The 16,954-nt window shown below is 39.4% G+C and overlaps 1 protein-coding gene across 2 annotated transcripts in view; it reads right to left on the bottom strand.

Moving 5' to 3' along the window:
• HLCS (holocarboxylase synthetase) overlaps positions 1-16,954 on the bottom strand; it is a 124,683-nt gene that overhangs the window by 100,702 nt on the left and 7,027 nt on the right. For both annotated transcript variants that reach the window (XM_056510386.1, XM_056510448.1), the window contains exons 3-5: positions 16,130-16,292; positions 13,607-14,496; positions 10,533-10,715 (exon numbers count right to left, since the gene is read on the bottom strand). In XM_056510386.1, coding sequence (XP_056366361.1) covers positions 10,533-10,715; positions 13,607-14,496; positions 16,130-16,292 — 1,236 coding nt within the window. The remainder of the gene's footprint in view (positions 1-10,532; positions 10,716-13,606; positions 14,497-16,129; positions 16,293-16,954) is intronic.

The following is a 16,954-nucleotide window of genomic DNA, read 5'->3' as shown; positions in this document are numbered from 1 at the left end:
AAAGTCAAATTGCATCTCCAAAAGTTCAGCAGAGATACCAAAAGCAAACCCTTCTCTTTTCTGGGCACTCAGAAATACCAAAACACCAAATCCAACAGTTTCCCTCCCATATTTTTTAATTAGTTAATATTAGTTTCAATATCAATGTGTTATCAGCAATAGCTGTTAATATCAGTATGTGTTATTAATACCAATATGGCTAAAACAGTAGAAGGAAAAACCTTCCATAATTGCAAAAAGTTTCCCAACTACACTGATTTAAAATAATGACAGAAATATTCTGAAGGCAGAAGTTTTAAATGTTTCCAGGTATTTCTAACAAAAACCTTGGAAATTCAAATATTAATTTTAATTTGCAGCTCATACTGCTTATGGCAACTTTGGGGAAATGCCCCTGTCTCCAAGGAAGCAAAAAAATAAGAATTACCATTTGATTTCAGCTACTGTATTTTCTTTTCCATCAGCAAATAATTGTACTGAGATACCAACACCTAAAACTCAATTAAAAAAAGGAAAATATCCATTTCAGAGTTCTCTCTGCAGCTGCTGCTCCTGACAGGGAGCTGTGGTACATTCACTAGCCCTAATACCAACAATTCCATTTTCCAAAGAAGAAATGTCTTCCAGACCAGAAAAATGCACGGGTAATTGCTCACTTCATGTAATAAGTTCTAAAGTCAAAACATGCCAGATGCAATTTTTTATTTAGATCTTGACAATCGTGCATCAAAATACAATTATTGTTCCTTATCTTGCAGCAGAATTTCAGAAATACCTCCTGGAATTAATTTGCATCGATTCTGACTCCATGGAAATGCTGAGACATGCTCCCACAAAGAGTTTTTAAAACTCTTGAGGATCTCAAGATGTTTTTCAGTTCCTAAAACTTGACTTTATTCCATAAGCAGGGAACATCCAGGCACAGCTCTTGGAATGAGACACTTTCTCCAATTGAAAGCTGCTCTTCCTTTCTATTATTTTAATAATGAGACCAATGTAACTTTTTCTACTTATATTATGACCTGTTCATCACTTGGATGGTAAATTAAAAAATAAATTGTGATTAATTTCTTTGTTGTAAGTGTAACATCAAAAAACAATCACAAAAAAAGAGTCATAAGTCAATGGTTCAATAAGCCACATTAATGTCCATGCATATCCATAATCTCTCTTTCATTCTCTCAGCAAATGAAAACAGCTTTATTTTTATTTAGCTTTTCTGTCTGAAGTTGTTAAAATGGAATTCTGTAAGTAAATCTATATTCAAGGGAAAGAAGCTGAATAAAAATTTACATGTGGGTTGTTTGTCCAGCAAATGTTTTGAGATTCAGCAATCTGTGAAGCCACTTCAAAAGACTTCAGTTTCTGAATGATCCAAACTCCAAATTTAAGTTCTCACCATGTGCAAAAATCACAAATTTATTACAATTAATACTCTAAAACTGAAGAAAATATTCTTCTCCGTGTAAAAATCTCAATATTGATCCTGCTAAGGCTTGGCTGTTGCTATTATTTTAATTATAGATTTATTATTTTTTTTACAAATTAAGAAGTATATTCTGAAATGTTTTCTCAAGTACTTCTTAAAACATTTCTTAGATAAATTCAGCAGCACAGTTTAGTACAGACTTGAGAAACACCACACACTAGAGCAGGAAAGTGATTCTCAATAAAACAAGCTGTAAAAATCCAACCTTGTCCCACATTTCAGCAAAACCACCAGTCCAAAGTAGCCCAACTTTTATAGCTAAAATTATGAGATATGTACATAACAACCAGCAGCTGGAGGGAATGCTAGAAAATGCAGTAATAAAGTTATTTTCTCCATGTTCAATCACTCCTTACCTCTGCTCTTCAGCTGTTGCCCCATTCCCCTCTCTCCTCCTCCCACACAGCCTCTGCTTTTTCATCTGCTATCAAACCAGATCCATCAGCTCTTCCTCCTGCATTTTTTCTCTCCCCAGAAAAAAAATGTTCTTATCCTCATCAGTCAAGGAGCATGCTCTGATTTACACACTCCATGGAGAACTCTCATCCCAGCTTTTCTCAGGGCTGGAGTTCTTCTCTGGTCTCCTCTGGGCCTCTGGCACCTGACTCACTTTTATTACCTCATGTATTTAGTAATAGGCAAAGAAAGGAGAAATTTCTGAAACTTGAGGTTGACTATATGACTAATACAATAAAATGATACACAGATTTAAATAATTATATATTTTAAATATATTAACACACACATACACAAGACTGTATATAGAATTATGGAATTACACAGGTGCAGGACCAAACTTCATCCCTGCTGTGGATCCTCTAGGAAATGCTGGCAGAGATAAAACTGTGACCAGCTGAAATTCCTGAAATGAAATCATCTCATCCTGTGAAGACCAGCTCTGGATGATCTAATTGTAAAACACAGGTTGCCCTGTACACAGGATACTTTTCTTGGTAGAAGAAAAATACATGTACCATGAAAACAGACAGCACAAGATGCATTCTGATTTTTATTTTTTTTTCCTTCTGAGAAAACCTTGCCTCAATCTTCCTGTAATCCCTTTGTCATTCATGTCACCAGCCCAGTGCCAAGTGAGCACAGTGGTTTATTAAAGTGGAACATGTTCTGCTTGTTGGGAACACCCACTGCACCCAAAAAAAAAGGAGCTTTCACAGGACACTTGCAGCAGAAACTACAGCAAACTCTGATTTCAGCTAACAGCTGCTCTTTAATCAGCTTTTCACTCTAAGAACTGCATCGTGTCAGCCAGACAGGCACATGCCAAGTTCCACTCCCCCTGCACCTGGAATTTCCTGATTTCCTCAACATGTCAGGAATCATTGCTGGAAATGAACTGTCAAAGGAGAAACCCAGCAATCTCCAAGCAGCTCCTTCCCCATCAACTGCAGGCACAGCTCACACCTGATAATGGGTTTTTTTTGGAGTCTCTGCACAGTGACAAACTCAGAGCACCACAGTGTTTTAAAATCAACAACTCTAATTAAAATCCCATCTTAAATCTCCTGAATAAATCCACCTTCAATAATAAACTTTGTATTGTAGACTTTTTTTTCTGATAGCATTACTGCATAACTGAATTGTCAAAAGAATAAAATACATTTTCAAAATAACTGAATGTTGCAAATGCAGCATTTCAAAAACAGCTTAAGTCTGCAGTTTTTCCTTTTTTGCAGAGCGATATAACAAGATGCTTTTATTTCCTCTTGGTTGCATACATTGATTTATCTACATATTTATTCAACTGGTCCCTTTAATTAAAACACATTAATTAAATATATATTCTGGCCATAATTTGCTTAGAAGTGAGGCTACAAAAGGAGGTCTAATGAAAGTGTCAGACAGGCACTGCAACAATTTCCCATTGTGGGAGGGAGGCGTCATTTCTGAGCAATGGTAACTCGAGAGGATCTCGCCAGGCTCCAGCTGATGCCAAGCCTGCTCTCATTTTCCCAGTCTCACTTCCATAAATTAGCTGCAGGCCCCATGGACAGTCAGGGAATCTTGAAGGGTTTTTTTTGGGGTTTTTTTTGATGTTTGGAAATCCTCCACTTTTGTCAGATCTTTACCAGTGAGGTCAGGGTGGTGCCAAATGGTTGTGGATTTGTCACAAGTCAGGGATTGCTGCTCTCCAAAATCTGCTCCAGGGCAGCTCTGACTCCAAAGGCTTTAGCAGGGGTGCTGAAACAAAACCCACACCAGCCACTTCAACCACGGCCCTCACACCAAGGCAGAACTGACAGCTGAATTTGGATCCATCTGCCACCGAGGGTTTGACTTTTTAAGTTCAGATCCCCATCACAAACTCCAAGATAAAAGTGAAATTAAGAAAAATCAGCCCCACCACTCTGCTGAGTAACCTGTACTCAAGAAAAGCTCAGGACTTGGTGCTGCTCTCTGCCATCTCAACAGTGAGAATTCAGCAGCAGACTGAGATCACAAATGTTTTAAATATATATTACATAAGCCATTCTGGGGGATAATGAAATTTTCCATTCTCTCCAGTACAGAAGGAACATGCCTGGTGAAGAAAGTGGTTGTGAAGTATCATGCACACTGACTGGAAGCCAGCCTTGAAACATGAGAGAATCCAGTTCCATGAGTGGCACTTTGGTCAGATGCCAGCACATCATAATTTCACATCAGAGTTAGCTCCACAGAAAGACCAAATGCTACTTGGTACAAAAGGCATTAACTTTTAGTTCTCACAGAAGCATAAAGACCTTTTTTATGGAGACTGCCATAAACAACATACTTTCTTTCACTCCTCAAAGCTTCCTGCATTTTCCAAATGATCCTCAAAAATATTTATTGAATCAATACAACCAAAAGTTGTTTACAAACCATAATGCAAAGTAAGAATGCTGTTCATTATTATGTGCCTACAAATGTGCTTCGTGCCTGTTTAACAGGAACAGCATGTTTGCTGCCATCAAGAAAGAAAACAAAATCTGAAGTAGGGAAGTGTAAAATAAAGGGAATGTTTGCCAGATTTCCCTTTCCCTCTCCCCTAAATACAGGGGAAATATTCCCTGAAGATAAACAGAAAAATAGGAAATATTATCTTTAACCACCACCTGGAATTACTTGGCTCCACGTTTGGAATTCCCTTCATCTCCCATCAAGATTTCTTAATTGGAAATGTTTTACTGTATTCTGACACTACATGCCATCAGTTCTGTGGAATTTCAAAGGCTGGTTTAAAACTGAGGAAATATTATACAGGGCAGTTGCTGCAAAGATATTTTCATGCAAATCTATACACAACACACTATGCATAAAATGCTTTCCATCCCTTCCCTGTTTTTTTTCCCTTGAAATCCAGCTCAGAAGTGTCCCCTGCTGGCAAACACCTTCCCCTCACTACAGGAGGTGTAGGAAAAGCCTCAAGAGTTTTGGGAGCAGCAGAGATTCCTGGTGATTTTAACAGAAGGACAACACTGCAGTGGCTCAGCTGGGCAGGGACACTGGTCAGGACTGGTGACTGCACTGGAAATACCTGAACATCCCAGCTTTTCCTTAAAAAACAGCTCCAGGAGAAAGGCTTCAAGAGTGAACAAATCAGGAGATAAACCAGCCTTCTAATAATTAGAGAATTCCAGAATGGATTGGGTTGGGAGGGACCTTAAAGATCATCCCATTCCCACCCCTGCCATGGGGACACCTCCCACTGTCCCAGGCTGCTCCAGCCCCAGTGTCCAACTGGAACTGAACATTCCAGGGATCCAGGGGCAGCCACAGCTGCTCTGGCAATTCCATCCCAGCCCCTCCCAGGGAACAATTCCTAATTCCCAATATCCCATCCAGCCCTGCCCTTCTTCACCTATTTACAGGAGGCACCAAGAACAAACTCAGATCAGCCAAATCCTGTTTCCCATCAGGATAAACAATCCCTCAATTGACCACTTGAATTTTTGCCTCAAATCAGTAAAAAGCCTTTTAGAGTTTCACAGCCATGTTGCACTATAGGGTTGGATAAAAAAGTTGCCTCTGAACAAAGAACCAAGAAAATTTTCTGGAAAAATTTTAAAACTGTGTCAGTCATCATAAGTATCTTCATGACCTCTACTTGCAATCACTATTACTACTCCTGATATCATGGAATTATCAAGATTGGAAGAGAACTTCAGGATCCCCCAGTGCCACCCCAGTGCCACCAGCATCACCCCAAGCCTGTCCCCAAGGGCCACATCCAGCCTGTCCTGAGCACTCCCCCAGACAGTGACTGCAAACCTCCCTGGGCAGCTCATCCCAATCCTGACCACTCTGCCAGGGACATTTTCTTTCCCAATCTCCACCCTGAGCCTGCCCTGCTGCCATTTGAGGCCATTTCCTCTCCTCCTTTCCCTGCCCCTCCTGTCAGGGAGTTGTGCAGAGCCACAAGGTCCCCCCTGAGCCTCCTTTTCTCCAGCCTGAGCCCCTTCCCAGCTCCCTCAGCCCCTCCTGGGGCTCCAGCCCCTCCAGGTCCTGTCTGATTTTATCCTTTTCATGGCTCTCTCCAGATGCAAAGAGCTTGCTTGAATCAGTGAGACACACTAAATTGACATCTTGCCTTGAAAAATTGTTTTGTTCTGAAACAAAAAAACCTTTTTGCCTGTGTCCAGAAAAGGAGAATGAAGATGGGGAAAAGGCTGGAAAACAAATCCTGGGAGAAGCAGCTGATCTGGGAAGGAGAAAAGGAGGCTCAGGGGGGACCTTGTGGCTCTGCACAACTCCCTGACAGGAGGGGCAGGGAAAGGAGGAGAGGAAATGGCCTCAAATGGCAGCAGGGCAGGCTCAGGGTGGAGACTGGGAAAGAAAATGTCCCTGGCAGAGTGGTCAGGATTGGGATGAGCTGCCCAGGGAGGTTTGCAGTCACTGTCTGGGGGAGTGCTCAGGACAGGCTGGATGTGGCCTTGGGGACAGGCTTGGGGTGATGCTGGTGGCACTGGGGGATCCTGGAGGTCCCTTCCCACCTGGATGATTCTGGAATTCTGTGACTCTCATGCTTCACTGCCAGAGCTGCCTTGGCACAGAAGTACCAGTGAGAAGCATCCTGCCCTGGACTGTTGCAAAATCTGCTCCACAAACTCAGCTTCTTTTAAGCTTTCACCTCTACCAAATACCCAAAAGTTTACAAATTCAACTCAAGAACCAACAGTTCTATGAGGAAACTACACTAATAAATAAAAATGTGCAGAGTAATGGAAGGCTGGTGAGAAAGAATAAAAAGATGCTAAAATACACAGAATTTATTCCACCATGGGGATGTGTGACAAGTGTTACAAATGCTCACTTGGGTACAAGAGGAGATATCACTGAGATACAAAAACCAGACCAAAGCAGCTCTGAACTGCTGAATTTGGACACAATTCCTACATAATTTCATTATCCTGAGTGCTAATGAAGCAAAAAGAGGAAAAGAATGAGGCACAGACTGTCAAAAACCACATTCTTGGAGAACAATTCCCTTCAGAACCACACTCCAACAGCAGCAAACAGCAGGAATTATGATCAGAATCCAGACACTGACACATCCTATGATGGCAACACTGAAAAAAGTTTGCTTTATGATTTGTGTGGCCCTTGTGGGTTTGCAAGTTTTTATTATAAAGAAACAAAAGTGAATTTGAGGAGGGCAGAGGGAAAAATACAAAACCAGCAAATGCAAACCCTCCCTCCCTGCACACACAGGCAACTCAAAGCCTTGCAGCCCAACAAATTTATTATGGAAAAGAGCCCCAAATCCATGGAGTTCAATTAAAAATATTTTTAATTGATAGCACAGCTATCAGTCCTTCAGGGAAGTTTTACAAATACATTAAATCCATTCCCCAAAACCAGCAAGGTGCTTCAGCAAATATATATTTTTAGTGGTACAGCTGCATTTACATTGCTTCATCTATTTTTTTTTTCCTTGAAGCTACTTTGCCTTGAAAGATATTTTCTAGCCAAGAAACAAACTGGGAAAAGCTTTTCAAGTTCTCATTTCAAATAATACACATAATACATAAAAAATAAAAAATATTAGACACAAATGATTTATCAGTGATTTATTCAAGTCTCTCACAGCCTGTTGCTCATTTAATATTTTACTCAGTTCTCCTGTTAATTCTGAGCCAGAGAAAAGAACAAATTTCCTTTCTGGAATAAATAATTCCAAAGAGCTCTTGTTTTTTGTTCTGCTGTCTATAAGGCAGAGATGATGCTCATGCTGTGAGAATAAGAGAAAACAAGCAAATCTCCCATTTTGTAAATTAAACATTTTTACTTCACTTATAAACCAAAAACTTGGACAGCAACAAAAACTCTGGAGTTTCAGAGTAACTACCCTTGATTTTAGCACTGAAAATTAAAAAAAAAAACCAAAAACCTGAAGTTGAATCTCAAGTCCTACAACACCCATGAATATGTATGGAAATATTTCAGCAACAATTGTCCCAAAATGTACCCTGAAATCAGGGTTCATTATAGTGTTAGCTGAGAGTTCAAATTTCCCATCCTCAAAGGAAGATTTATTCAGGATAAAGTAACTCCACATTTTCTTGGCTGACATAATGGACCTGGAATTTCAAAGCAGACGATGCCACCCCAGAACCAAGACATGGAAATCTGCTCTGAGCTGATTCAGCTCCAGCTACTGAGTTACTCAAATACACAAAAAAATATTCCAGCCTGAGGAGTTTTCACTCAAGTTTTCAGATGAGCAAATGTGTGGGTGTAACAATTCCTAATGGGAATAATCACCACTGGGACAAATCTTATTTTTCAAGGAGTTAAATCCTTGGTTTGAAACCTATGCTGAAACTCCCAGCAATAAAACACATTTATGTCTGGCATTTATGTCTGAAAAACTATCCTTGGAGATGGCTGAAAGAGCAAATATTTGAGAGTTTAAGGGCAAAGCTGCAGAAAAAATCAGATCTCTATGCTTGGGGCTGCCACTGAACATGTGGGTGCCAGACACACATCAGAGCTGTGGACACTCGAGTCCCCCCTCCCCATGGGGACACAGAATTCCCCTCTCCATTTGCTCAAACTCTCTTCAGCCCAGCAAGAAAAGGAGCAAAGACAAAGGTGCTGGGTTTTGGTATCAATACTGGCCTCTAAAATTACATTTAGCATCAAGTTGTGTAGATCTGATTAAGTTTTTAACCAGCATTTCAATTGTTCTTCATCCAAACTCTGCCTTTGCTGTTGTAGCAGAATTCTCCCTGTAAAAACTGAAATTCTTAAGGATGGACATACCCATCCATTATTCAGACAGCAGAGTTTTCATTTGAATTGAAAATATTAAAATATAATCATTCCAGTTCTGCTCATGCTTTGTTGGCTTTTTTTTAATCCATGCAGCAAGACTCTGGTTTTAAGGTCCATGAACTGGAAATTAAAACTTTAAAATGTGAATCCTAAGGAAAAGAAGAAAATAATTTCCAACCCACTCCTCAAAAGGCACTAAAAGCAAGACTCACAGAATGGAAAAGAACATTTTAAATTCTTAATAATCACATTTATGTCAATCAGCAGCATAGGTTTGATGGGGTTATTAACAGCATCTCAACAATGATGCAGAAAAAGAAATTGTCCAGGGATTTAAGAAAAGGGAAAATCAGAATAAGCTACTTGCTCACAGAATAAAGTTTAGAATTTTATTTGATGACCAAAATGTAGCAGAAAACAGGTCTGGTGAAAGTTCTGAAGTGACAAAAATAGAAGAAGCACCAAGGAAATCCCCCAGAAGTGGGGACAGCTCTGCTGTAAACTGAATAACTCCCCAAACCAGCACTTAAATTGAAAGAATTTTTAAATTACCCAATAAAAACCCCCTCAGCTTTTTTTTTTTTTTCTTCTTAATGCAGTAAAAAATGCAGAGCAAACCCAACTATTATTTCTTCCTCATAAGCAAAAGGAGCTTGGGGTTCCTAAAATTAATTAGAAAAATCTGAGCAGGTGAGGGGAGCCAGCAGCTTTTAAACCCAATGGAAATTCCAGTTTGGGGATGAGGAATCACTCCTGAGCTGCCAATCTCAGGAATAGTAAAAGTATTTGTCATTATTTTTGGATCTGTTAACAGGACCTTGAGCTTGTCTGATCATTAATTGACTCATTCTGGCATTTTTATTACAGGGAAGTTTAAGAAAATCATCCCAAAATCACTTGCTGTCAATATAACTAAGGATTTCCCCCAATAATTCACATTTTTGGTATCTCCTGGCTCTCTGGGAAAGCAAGGAGACCTATGGAGAACAGGATGGATGGAGAAAAAGAAATAATTTGTGAGAAAGCTGAACTCTAGCACATTCATTATTTATTTTAATCTGCTCTCTCTTCATTAGGAACTGTAGTTGTTACACACAAGTTGCAATTTCCTTTTACATAGGATTCTGGAATTGTATCATGGCTAAAGGAAAAGACATTAAAACATTAACTACACACAGCAAAAGTACCACTAAAATATGTGAATAAAACAATTAAAACCATATTAAACTACTAATAAAATTTAGGACTAAAATAATTTATTAATAGAATTTATTATTAAACTTTAAAAAACTATTTGGTATAAACTTTATATATATATATATATAAAGTGGTATAAACTTTAACTAAAGAATATACAATTAAAATATCTTTACTTGATGACCTGCAACCCTGGAATGTGCCACTAGATGGCAAGTTTGGATAGAAATTAGCTGAATTTTAATTTATGCCATGTTTGAAAAGCCCAAAGGCATTGGATAGAAACAACCATAAAAAAAAAAACAATGCAAGAGGAGAACAAAAATAGGAAAACAAGTGTCTCACTACAGCCTTAAAAAGGAACAGCATTAAAAAGTTCTTAACAGAAATGTAACTAATAAAGAAATACTGTAATATTAACCTGCATGGTGAAATTCAGAACTCCTCCTAAACAACACATTAAAAATTAGAAATTATACTTTTTGCTTACCTGGAGTATCTGTTGTAAACTCTTCAAACAAAAAAAAACAGGGTTTAAGAGAACTTGAAGAATTTAAAAATTTCCCTGGCAGGGTAAATCCCAGCTTACCTCATCTGGAGAGAGCAGATAAATGGGAGTTAAAGCAGGAATTTTACTCAATTCACAGCTCAGCCCAAGGCACATCAGGAAATCCTTGAGAATTTCACATCTCTTGGAATTGCTCATCTTGAGCAAATTAAAATCCTCTTCAGTTTGCACATCCATGGAATTGCTGTCCAGCTCCAAATGGGCCTGGCGGGATAAATAAAAAAATAAAATCAGTTTCCAACTCAGGGATCACAGCTGTCAACACACCAAAACTTCCTCTGAAACCTACTCAAAATTTCCCTTCTTAATAAACTTTTGCTGGAGGAGTTGATCAAACTTGTATTTACCAACTGAAATTTAATGTTCTTCTTTTCAGGTCTGCCAGAACCAACAGCAAGGTTGGAAATATTCTGGTTTGTACACGAGCAGAATTCCATTGCAATTGAAATGACATTAAAATTGAAGTGACATTAAAATTGAAATTCCATTACAATTGAAATGACATTAAAATTGAAATGACATTAAAATTATTATTAAAATTGACAGAGGTTTTTAGAATTTTAAAAGAGATGGAGAACTCAAGCAACTCATGTGAATTTAGTGGGAATCAGTGCAGATAAAGAAACCCTAAAAATGTTATTTTCTCACCTGGCAGAAAATCACTCCTCATGGTTGAAGCAGATGCTTAAAGTTGAAATTAAATACAAGAGGGAAAAAAATCCTTCACAGACCTCCTGTTTTGGCTCTTTTTTCTACTTTTCCTTTTTTTTTACAAGATATTTCAAAACCCTTGTACTCTCTGCAAATGCATTCATTGCCATTAAGTCCTTATTTTTGTTTATTTCTTCCATTTTTGCAAAAAGTCATTATTTTTTTCATGTGTTTTATATATTTTCATTGAAATTCAGGGAAATGAATGAGTGTGGATCCCTGGCAGTGCCCAAGGCCAGGATGGACATTGGGGGTTGGAATAACTGGGACAGTGGGAGGTGTCCCTGCCATGGCTGGGGTGGGATGAGATAATTTTAAGATCTTTTCTAACCCAAACCATCTCATGATTGTAAAAAATATTACATTAAAAAAGAGGCAGGATCCACCCACCAGAGTAATACAGAAAAAAAGGGAAACAAATCTACCAGAATATTTCATGGCTGATGTCACTGCCTGTCCCCTGGAAACAATAAGGACTTTTCAAATCCAGACTGGAAGTTGTTTAGAATTATCAAATGTCACACTAATCCTTTTAATCTGATTTTTGAAACTGTGCTCTCTGATGCCCTTTTTTTTTTTTTTTTTTTTAAAAGGAAACCTCTGGAGTATTAAGTTTACCACAGCAGGAGGATCAATTTAAAGGGTGCAGCAAAGCAGAACTTGCAGGGACAGAATCAAATCCATTTTCTAGCAGCACCAGCACATGGCTGGCAGAGCTGCCTACAAAAAAACCAATAAATATCCTACAATGTCAAACAGAGTTCTCAAAAATCCAGCAGATTTATGCTGATAAAAAAAGAAAAATAAGAATCCCCTGAATATTTCTGAGCTCCATAACTGCTACAAGAGTTTTGATCCCTGAGTAGTTAAATTTCAGTGATCTGGGGTCTTGAGAAAGTTCTTACCTAAAATATTGGTAAAAATAGAACCTTTCATAAACTTTGTTCATCTTTTATATTCCTTTACTTAATCTTGCAAAATCAATCTTGCTCTGCTTTTCTCCATGTGTTTGGTAGATTTATTTTCTAAACTTCATGGTACCTCTTATCAGCCTTTCCATCACTCAAAAGTTTAGTTGGGAATATTTAAATCAGTTCAATAATCAGTGACCAACATTTACCTTCCCATGGAAGTTTCCTCATCCATTATCCAGAAGGAAAAATTAAGAAAAAAAAAATTCTTATGAACACTTGAACTTATCTGTTTAATTTTTTAGGGGTTTTTTTGTTTGTTTTTTGGAGTTTTTTTTTGTTTGTTTGGTTGGTTGGTTGGTTTGGGTTTTTTTTCCTGTATTGGTGTTTTTTTAACCAGAGATCAAAATATCATAACACTCCAGAGGTACCTATTTCCTGAGATATTATTTTTAAGTGGAATTAATGATTTTGGCTCATCCTAGACTACCCCAATTCTATCCCCCAGATTCTCTGAACTATTTGACAGGTGCAGAATATTAGACATTTAAAGCTTCAAAGCCTGAATAAGGATTCAGAAAACAAAGTAAGTTTCCAGCAAGGTTTATTCTGCACTTCTTGCTGTGCTACATTTCCTATTTTTGTGGGATTTATTTCCCACCTCCCAAAATCTGCTCAAGGTGTTTTCCTGTACCATTTCCAGCAGGCAGAAGGGGAAAGCTCTGCTCTGGAAATGACAGAATCCCAGAATAACTGGGGTTGGAAGGGATCTCTGGAGATGATCCAGCCCAACCCCCTGCTCAGGCAGGGTCACCTGGAGCAGGTGACACAGGGAGGTGTCCAGCTGGGTTGGGAATGTCTCCAGTGAGGAGATTCCAGCACCTCCCTGAGCTGTTCCAGGGCTCTGCCCCCTCCATGGAAGGCAATTCCTCCTCATGTTGAGCTGGAAATTTCTGTTTAGTTTGTGCTGTCACCTGGCACCATCCTCTTGGAGATATTTGCATGGATTGATGAGTGAAATTCCTCCTTCCTGCACAAAACTGTTCTTTGTTTTACCACCCTGTGTGATCTTGCCTGGTGAAAATAAGAAAATGTTTCCACACAGTGACATTCCCATTCTTTAACATCAAGTGAAACCCACCCTGAATTCTTGTACATCTCTTGTACATCCATTTACACCTGGAAAAGTGGGCAGGGCTGGGCACAGGGTTCCCAGAGCAGCTGTGGCTGCCCCTGGATCCCTGGAATGTTCAGTTCCAGGCTGGACACTGGGGCTGGAGCAGCCTGGGACAGTGGGAGGTGTCCCCATGGCAGGGGTGGCACTGGGTGGATTTAATGTCCCTCCAACCCAACCCATCCACGATTCCCACACCTCCCCTTGACAGGAACCCCAAGAACATGCAATGGGAACAATTTTTTAGGATTGCACAGCACACAGCAATGAGGAAGTGAACTCTTCCCTGCTCACAGTACCTGGCAAAGGATGGCTTCTCCTCCACTGCTCCCATGAGCCAGATGCACAATAACTGAGTCTTTATCAGCATTATTTAATCGACTCAACACCTTCACTCTGCTGGAATCTCCCTTCATCCCCTCCTCAAAAACACAGCCACTGGCCAGCAGGCTCAGCTTCACCTCAGTGCTGTCCTTTTTAGTCACCACCAGCTCATGCACAGCCTTCCTCAGTTTGTTTTTCTGCTTTATCTGCACGCCCCCAAACGTGAAGGACGAGGAAAACCCGAGAATCTTCCCCCCTTTGGACAGAAAAGTCATGAATTGTTTGTGGCTGCCTTCAGGAATGGGCTCCTGTGTGGCAATGACCAGCAGCAGGCAGTTTTCCACCCAGGGGTCCCTGAGCACCTGCTCCTGCTGCAGCTGGTACATGGTGTAGCTCTCAGCATCGATGCATTCCCTCAGCACCGCCTTCACCTGCTCAAACCTCTCCTTGGCAGCCTCACAGCCCAGGTAAATCAGGATATTAGGGGGTTTCCCAGCCAGGTTTATCCTTTTGATTCCTTTTTCCAGGCATTCATCCTCCTTCTCCTCCCTTCTGCTGCTGCAGTCATCAGGAAGCTCCGGGATGTTTTCAGCAGAGGCGAATTTCACCGATTCTATGGTGCTGTTCTCAAGCTGCAGGCACTCGTGGCAGCTGGAAAGGTGCAGGTGGTGATGTTCCCCAGCTCCTGCCTCCTCCTGCTCCCTTTCTTCTTCTTCTTCTTCTTCTTCTTTCTTGGATTTCTCCTCCTCACCTCGTCCTGATCCTGATTTCCCTGCAGGAGTTACTGCATCCATGTCCGTGCTTTTCTCTTTCACCTCTTTTTCCTTTGTCAGCTCCTTCAGAGCAGATTCCTCTAAATGAACAGCTGGAAAAGGTAAAGGATACAAAAAAAAAGGGTTACAAAGATTACAATAAGTATCATTAACAACAGAATTTAATTTCAGTACAAATGCTCTGTAACAGCAAGAATTTCACTTATTTGACACAACAAATCTAGAACAAGACAGATTTATACTCATACCACAAATCTAAAGACAAAATGAAGAAAAGAAAATACCTCTGGAAAAATACTGCTCTTCTGAGGAGGGCAGGGTTTAAAATCACTTGCTGCTGTTTTGAAATGAACTCTTTTGAAATAAGCTAATAAAGTGATGGTATTAGGCAAGATAAATATTGAACCACATCCCTTGCATTGCTGAAGGCTGCAGATAAAGTTTTGGCACAAGAAAAGGGAATAAAAGATATTTGAACTGACTTCAGTCTGTAGAAAGGGAAAGAGACTCACCTAAAGCAAGATTTGAGCTAAGAATCCAAGGAAAAACAAGAAAATAAGAAGAATTGTTAAAAATTCCCCTTTTCCCCTGAAATTGATAGAAATGAAGATAATTCATGGGAAATACAAGTGAGAAGAGAAGAGCAGAGATGATTATTGCCAGCATGAAATGTGCAGAGCAAAGAGGAGAGAAAAAAAATACTCTTCACAAGGGAGGGTTTCTTCAGCTGCTGAGCCATGAAAATACTTCAAGGTAAAATCTGAACAATTTTACTGAATCCTTCTTCACTCACACAAAACCAAATAAATTTATTATACTTTTAATTCAGGGAGAAACTTGGTTAACAAAATTTCATTGCAACACATCAGATCCAACTTCCATCCCTTTCCTTATGAAACTGCATCCCCTTTGGAGCAGAAATATGAAGCAAGATTTTTTTTTTTTTTTTTTTAATATCCCAAAGGAATTTCACAGCTTCCAACCTCTGTTATTCCATCTAGAGCCTCCTATAGCCTGGAAGCAAAAGGAGGTAAAAAAAAATTTTAAAAGGGACACTCTTAGCTTCTATCCTTCCTTGAGGGAATATTTATGCTGAAAAGCACCAAGAGAGACAGAATTTCCCAGCAGATCCTTTTGGGAGAATATTCCTGTCCTCTTGCACTTCAGCTAAATGTTGTTGATTTTGTCATTCCTTAATTTCTGCCAGTGCACTCTGATCTACATTAAAAAAAAACAGCAAAGCAAATACAAACCTCACAAACAAACAAAAAGCCCAATCAAATTGTTCTCAATCAGTGTTCAGGTTTGGATGCACTTTAATTTCAAATATTAAAAAAAAAAGAGAACATTTGATTAAAAACTTCCAATTTTGCAGGTTTTTTGTGGTTTTTTTAAATACATTTGTTAATCTAACAGACAAGACTTAGAGAAAATATTTTGTAACTTCTGGTTTGGAGCACCCTGGGATAGTGGAAGGGGTCCCAGCCCATGACATGGGGTGGGAATTGATGATTTTTAATCTTCCTTCCTACCCAAACCATTCCACAATCCTATGAAATTAAAGCAGAGCTACAGAGGGATCAGCTGCCTGGAATCCCAACAGGAAGAAAACTCTGCCAAAATAAATGCAAAATTTTCAGGTAGGTATAAAAACTATGTGGAAAGTCCTAAAATAACCATCAACCAAGCATGTTGTGCTATCAAAAATGATCAAAAAATACTTACAAACAATCCTGTGTGGCACCATCCCGTTATCCATCTGCAGCCTGTCTTCCAGGAAGGCTATTCCAAGGCTACTGAAATTATCTACACTGGCTTCAGCAATTAACTTAAAAGGTTCACCAGGTTTATAGGCCAAGGGTGAACAAAAGTCTGACCACTTGACAATCTAGAACAGAGCATATGGATGGCTTTCAGTTGGGAAAGGTTATGGAAAAATCCCCAGGTAGCAACAATATTGTGTTTGCAAGAGGGAACTGCAGGAGAATTGAATCCAACCCAAGGAATTTCCTGAGGGAGGGTTGCTTTAGGCAGCAAAGATTGAGCCCTGATGGAAAAGAACAACATCCAAGTGTTGGGAATGCAAAGGAATCATTCCCAAAAATCAGGGCTCTGAAAGCTCCAAGCAACATCCAAAGTGGCAGCAGAGAGTTGTCACATTGTGTAAGAAAAATTCTCCTTGGATTTATTTCCTTCAGCACAAACTCCAAGCAAGAATGCTGATAAACAGAACAGAAGGAAACTACAAGGGCTTAATAAAAATTAACAGAAGCATTAACTAAACCCTGAGGGTTCAAGATGTTTATCTACAACAAAAATTCCTTTTCCTAGGAAAGAAGCACTGCACAAGCAGGAGACACAACAGGATACACAAACCTGTTGTTCTCCCATGAAAGAATTTTTAGAGATAAGGAAGCAGCACCTGCCTTCATGACCTAAAAAAAAAAAAAATCAGCCTTTGCCATGTTCCAAAAACTGGGAGACAAAGTGCAATTCCAACAGAGCAGCTGCAGCACTCTGACACACTTCCATGAGTTTCACCTTTCATCA

Source organism: Oenanthe melanoleuca, chromosome 1, assembly GCF_029582105.1.
Source record: "Oenanthe melanoleuca isolate GR-GAL-2019-014 chromosome 1, OMel1.0, whole genome shotgun sequence".
NCBI lineage: Eukaryota > Metazoa > Chordata > Aves > Passeriformes > Muscicapidae > Oenanthe > Oenanthe melanoleuca.
Note: the sequence above shows the minus strand (reverse complement) of the source record. Positions and strands in the feature narration are given on the sequence as shown.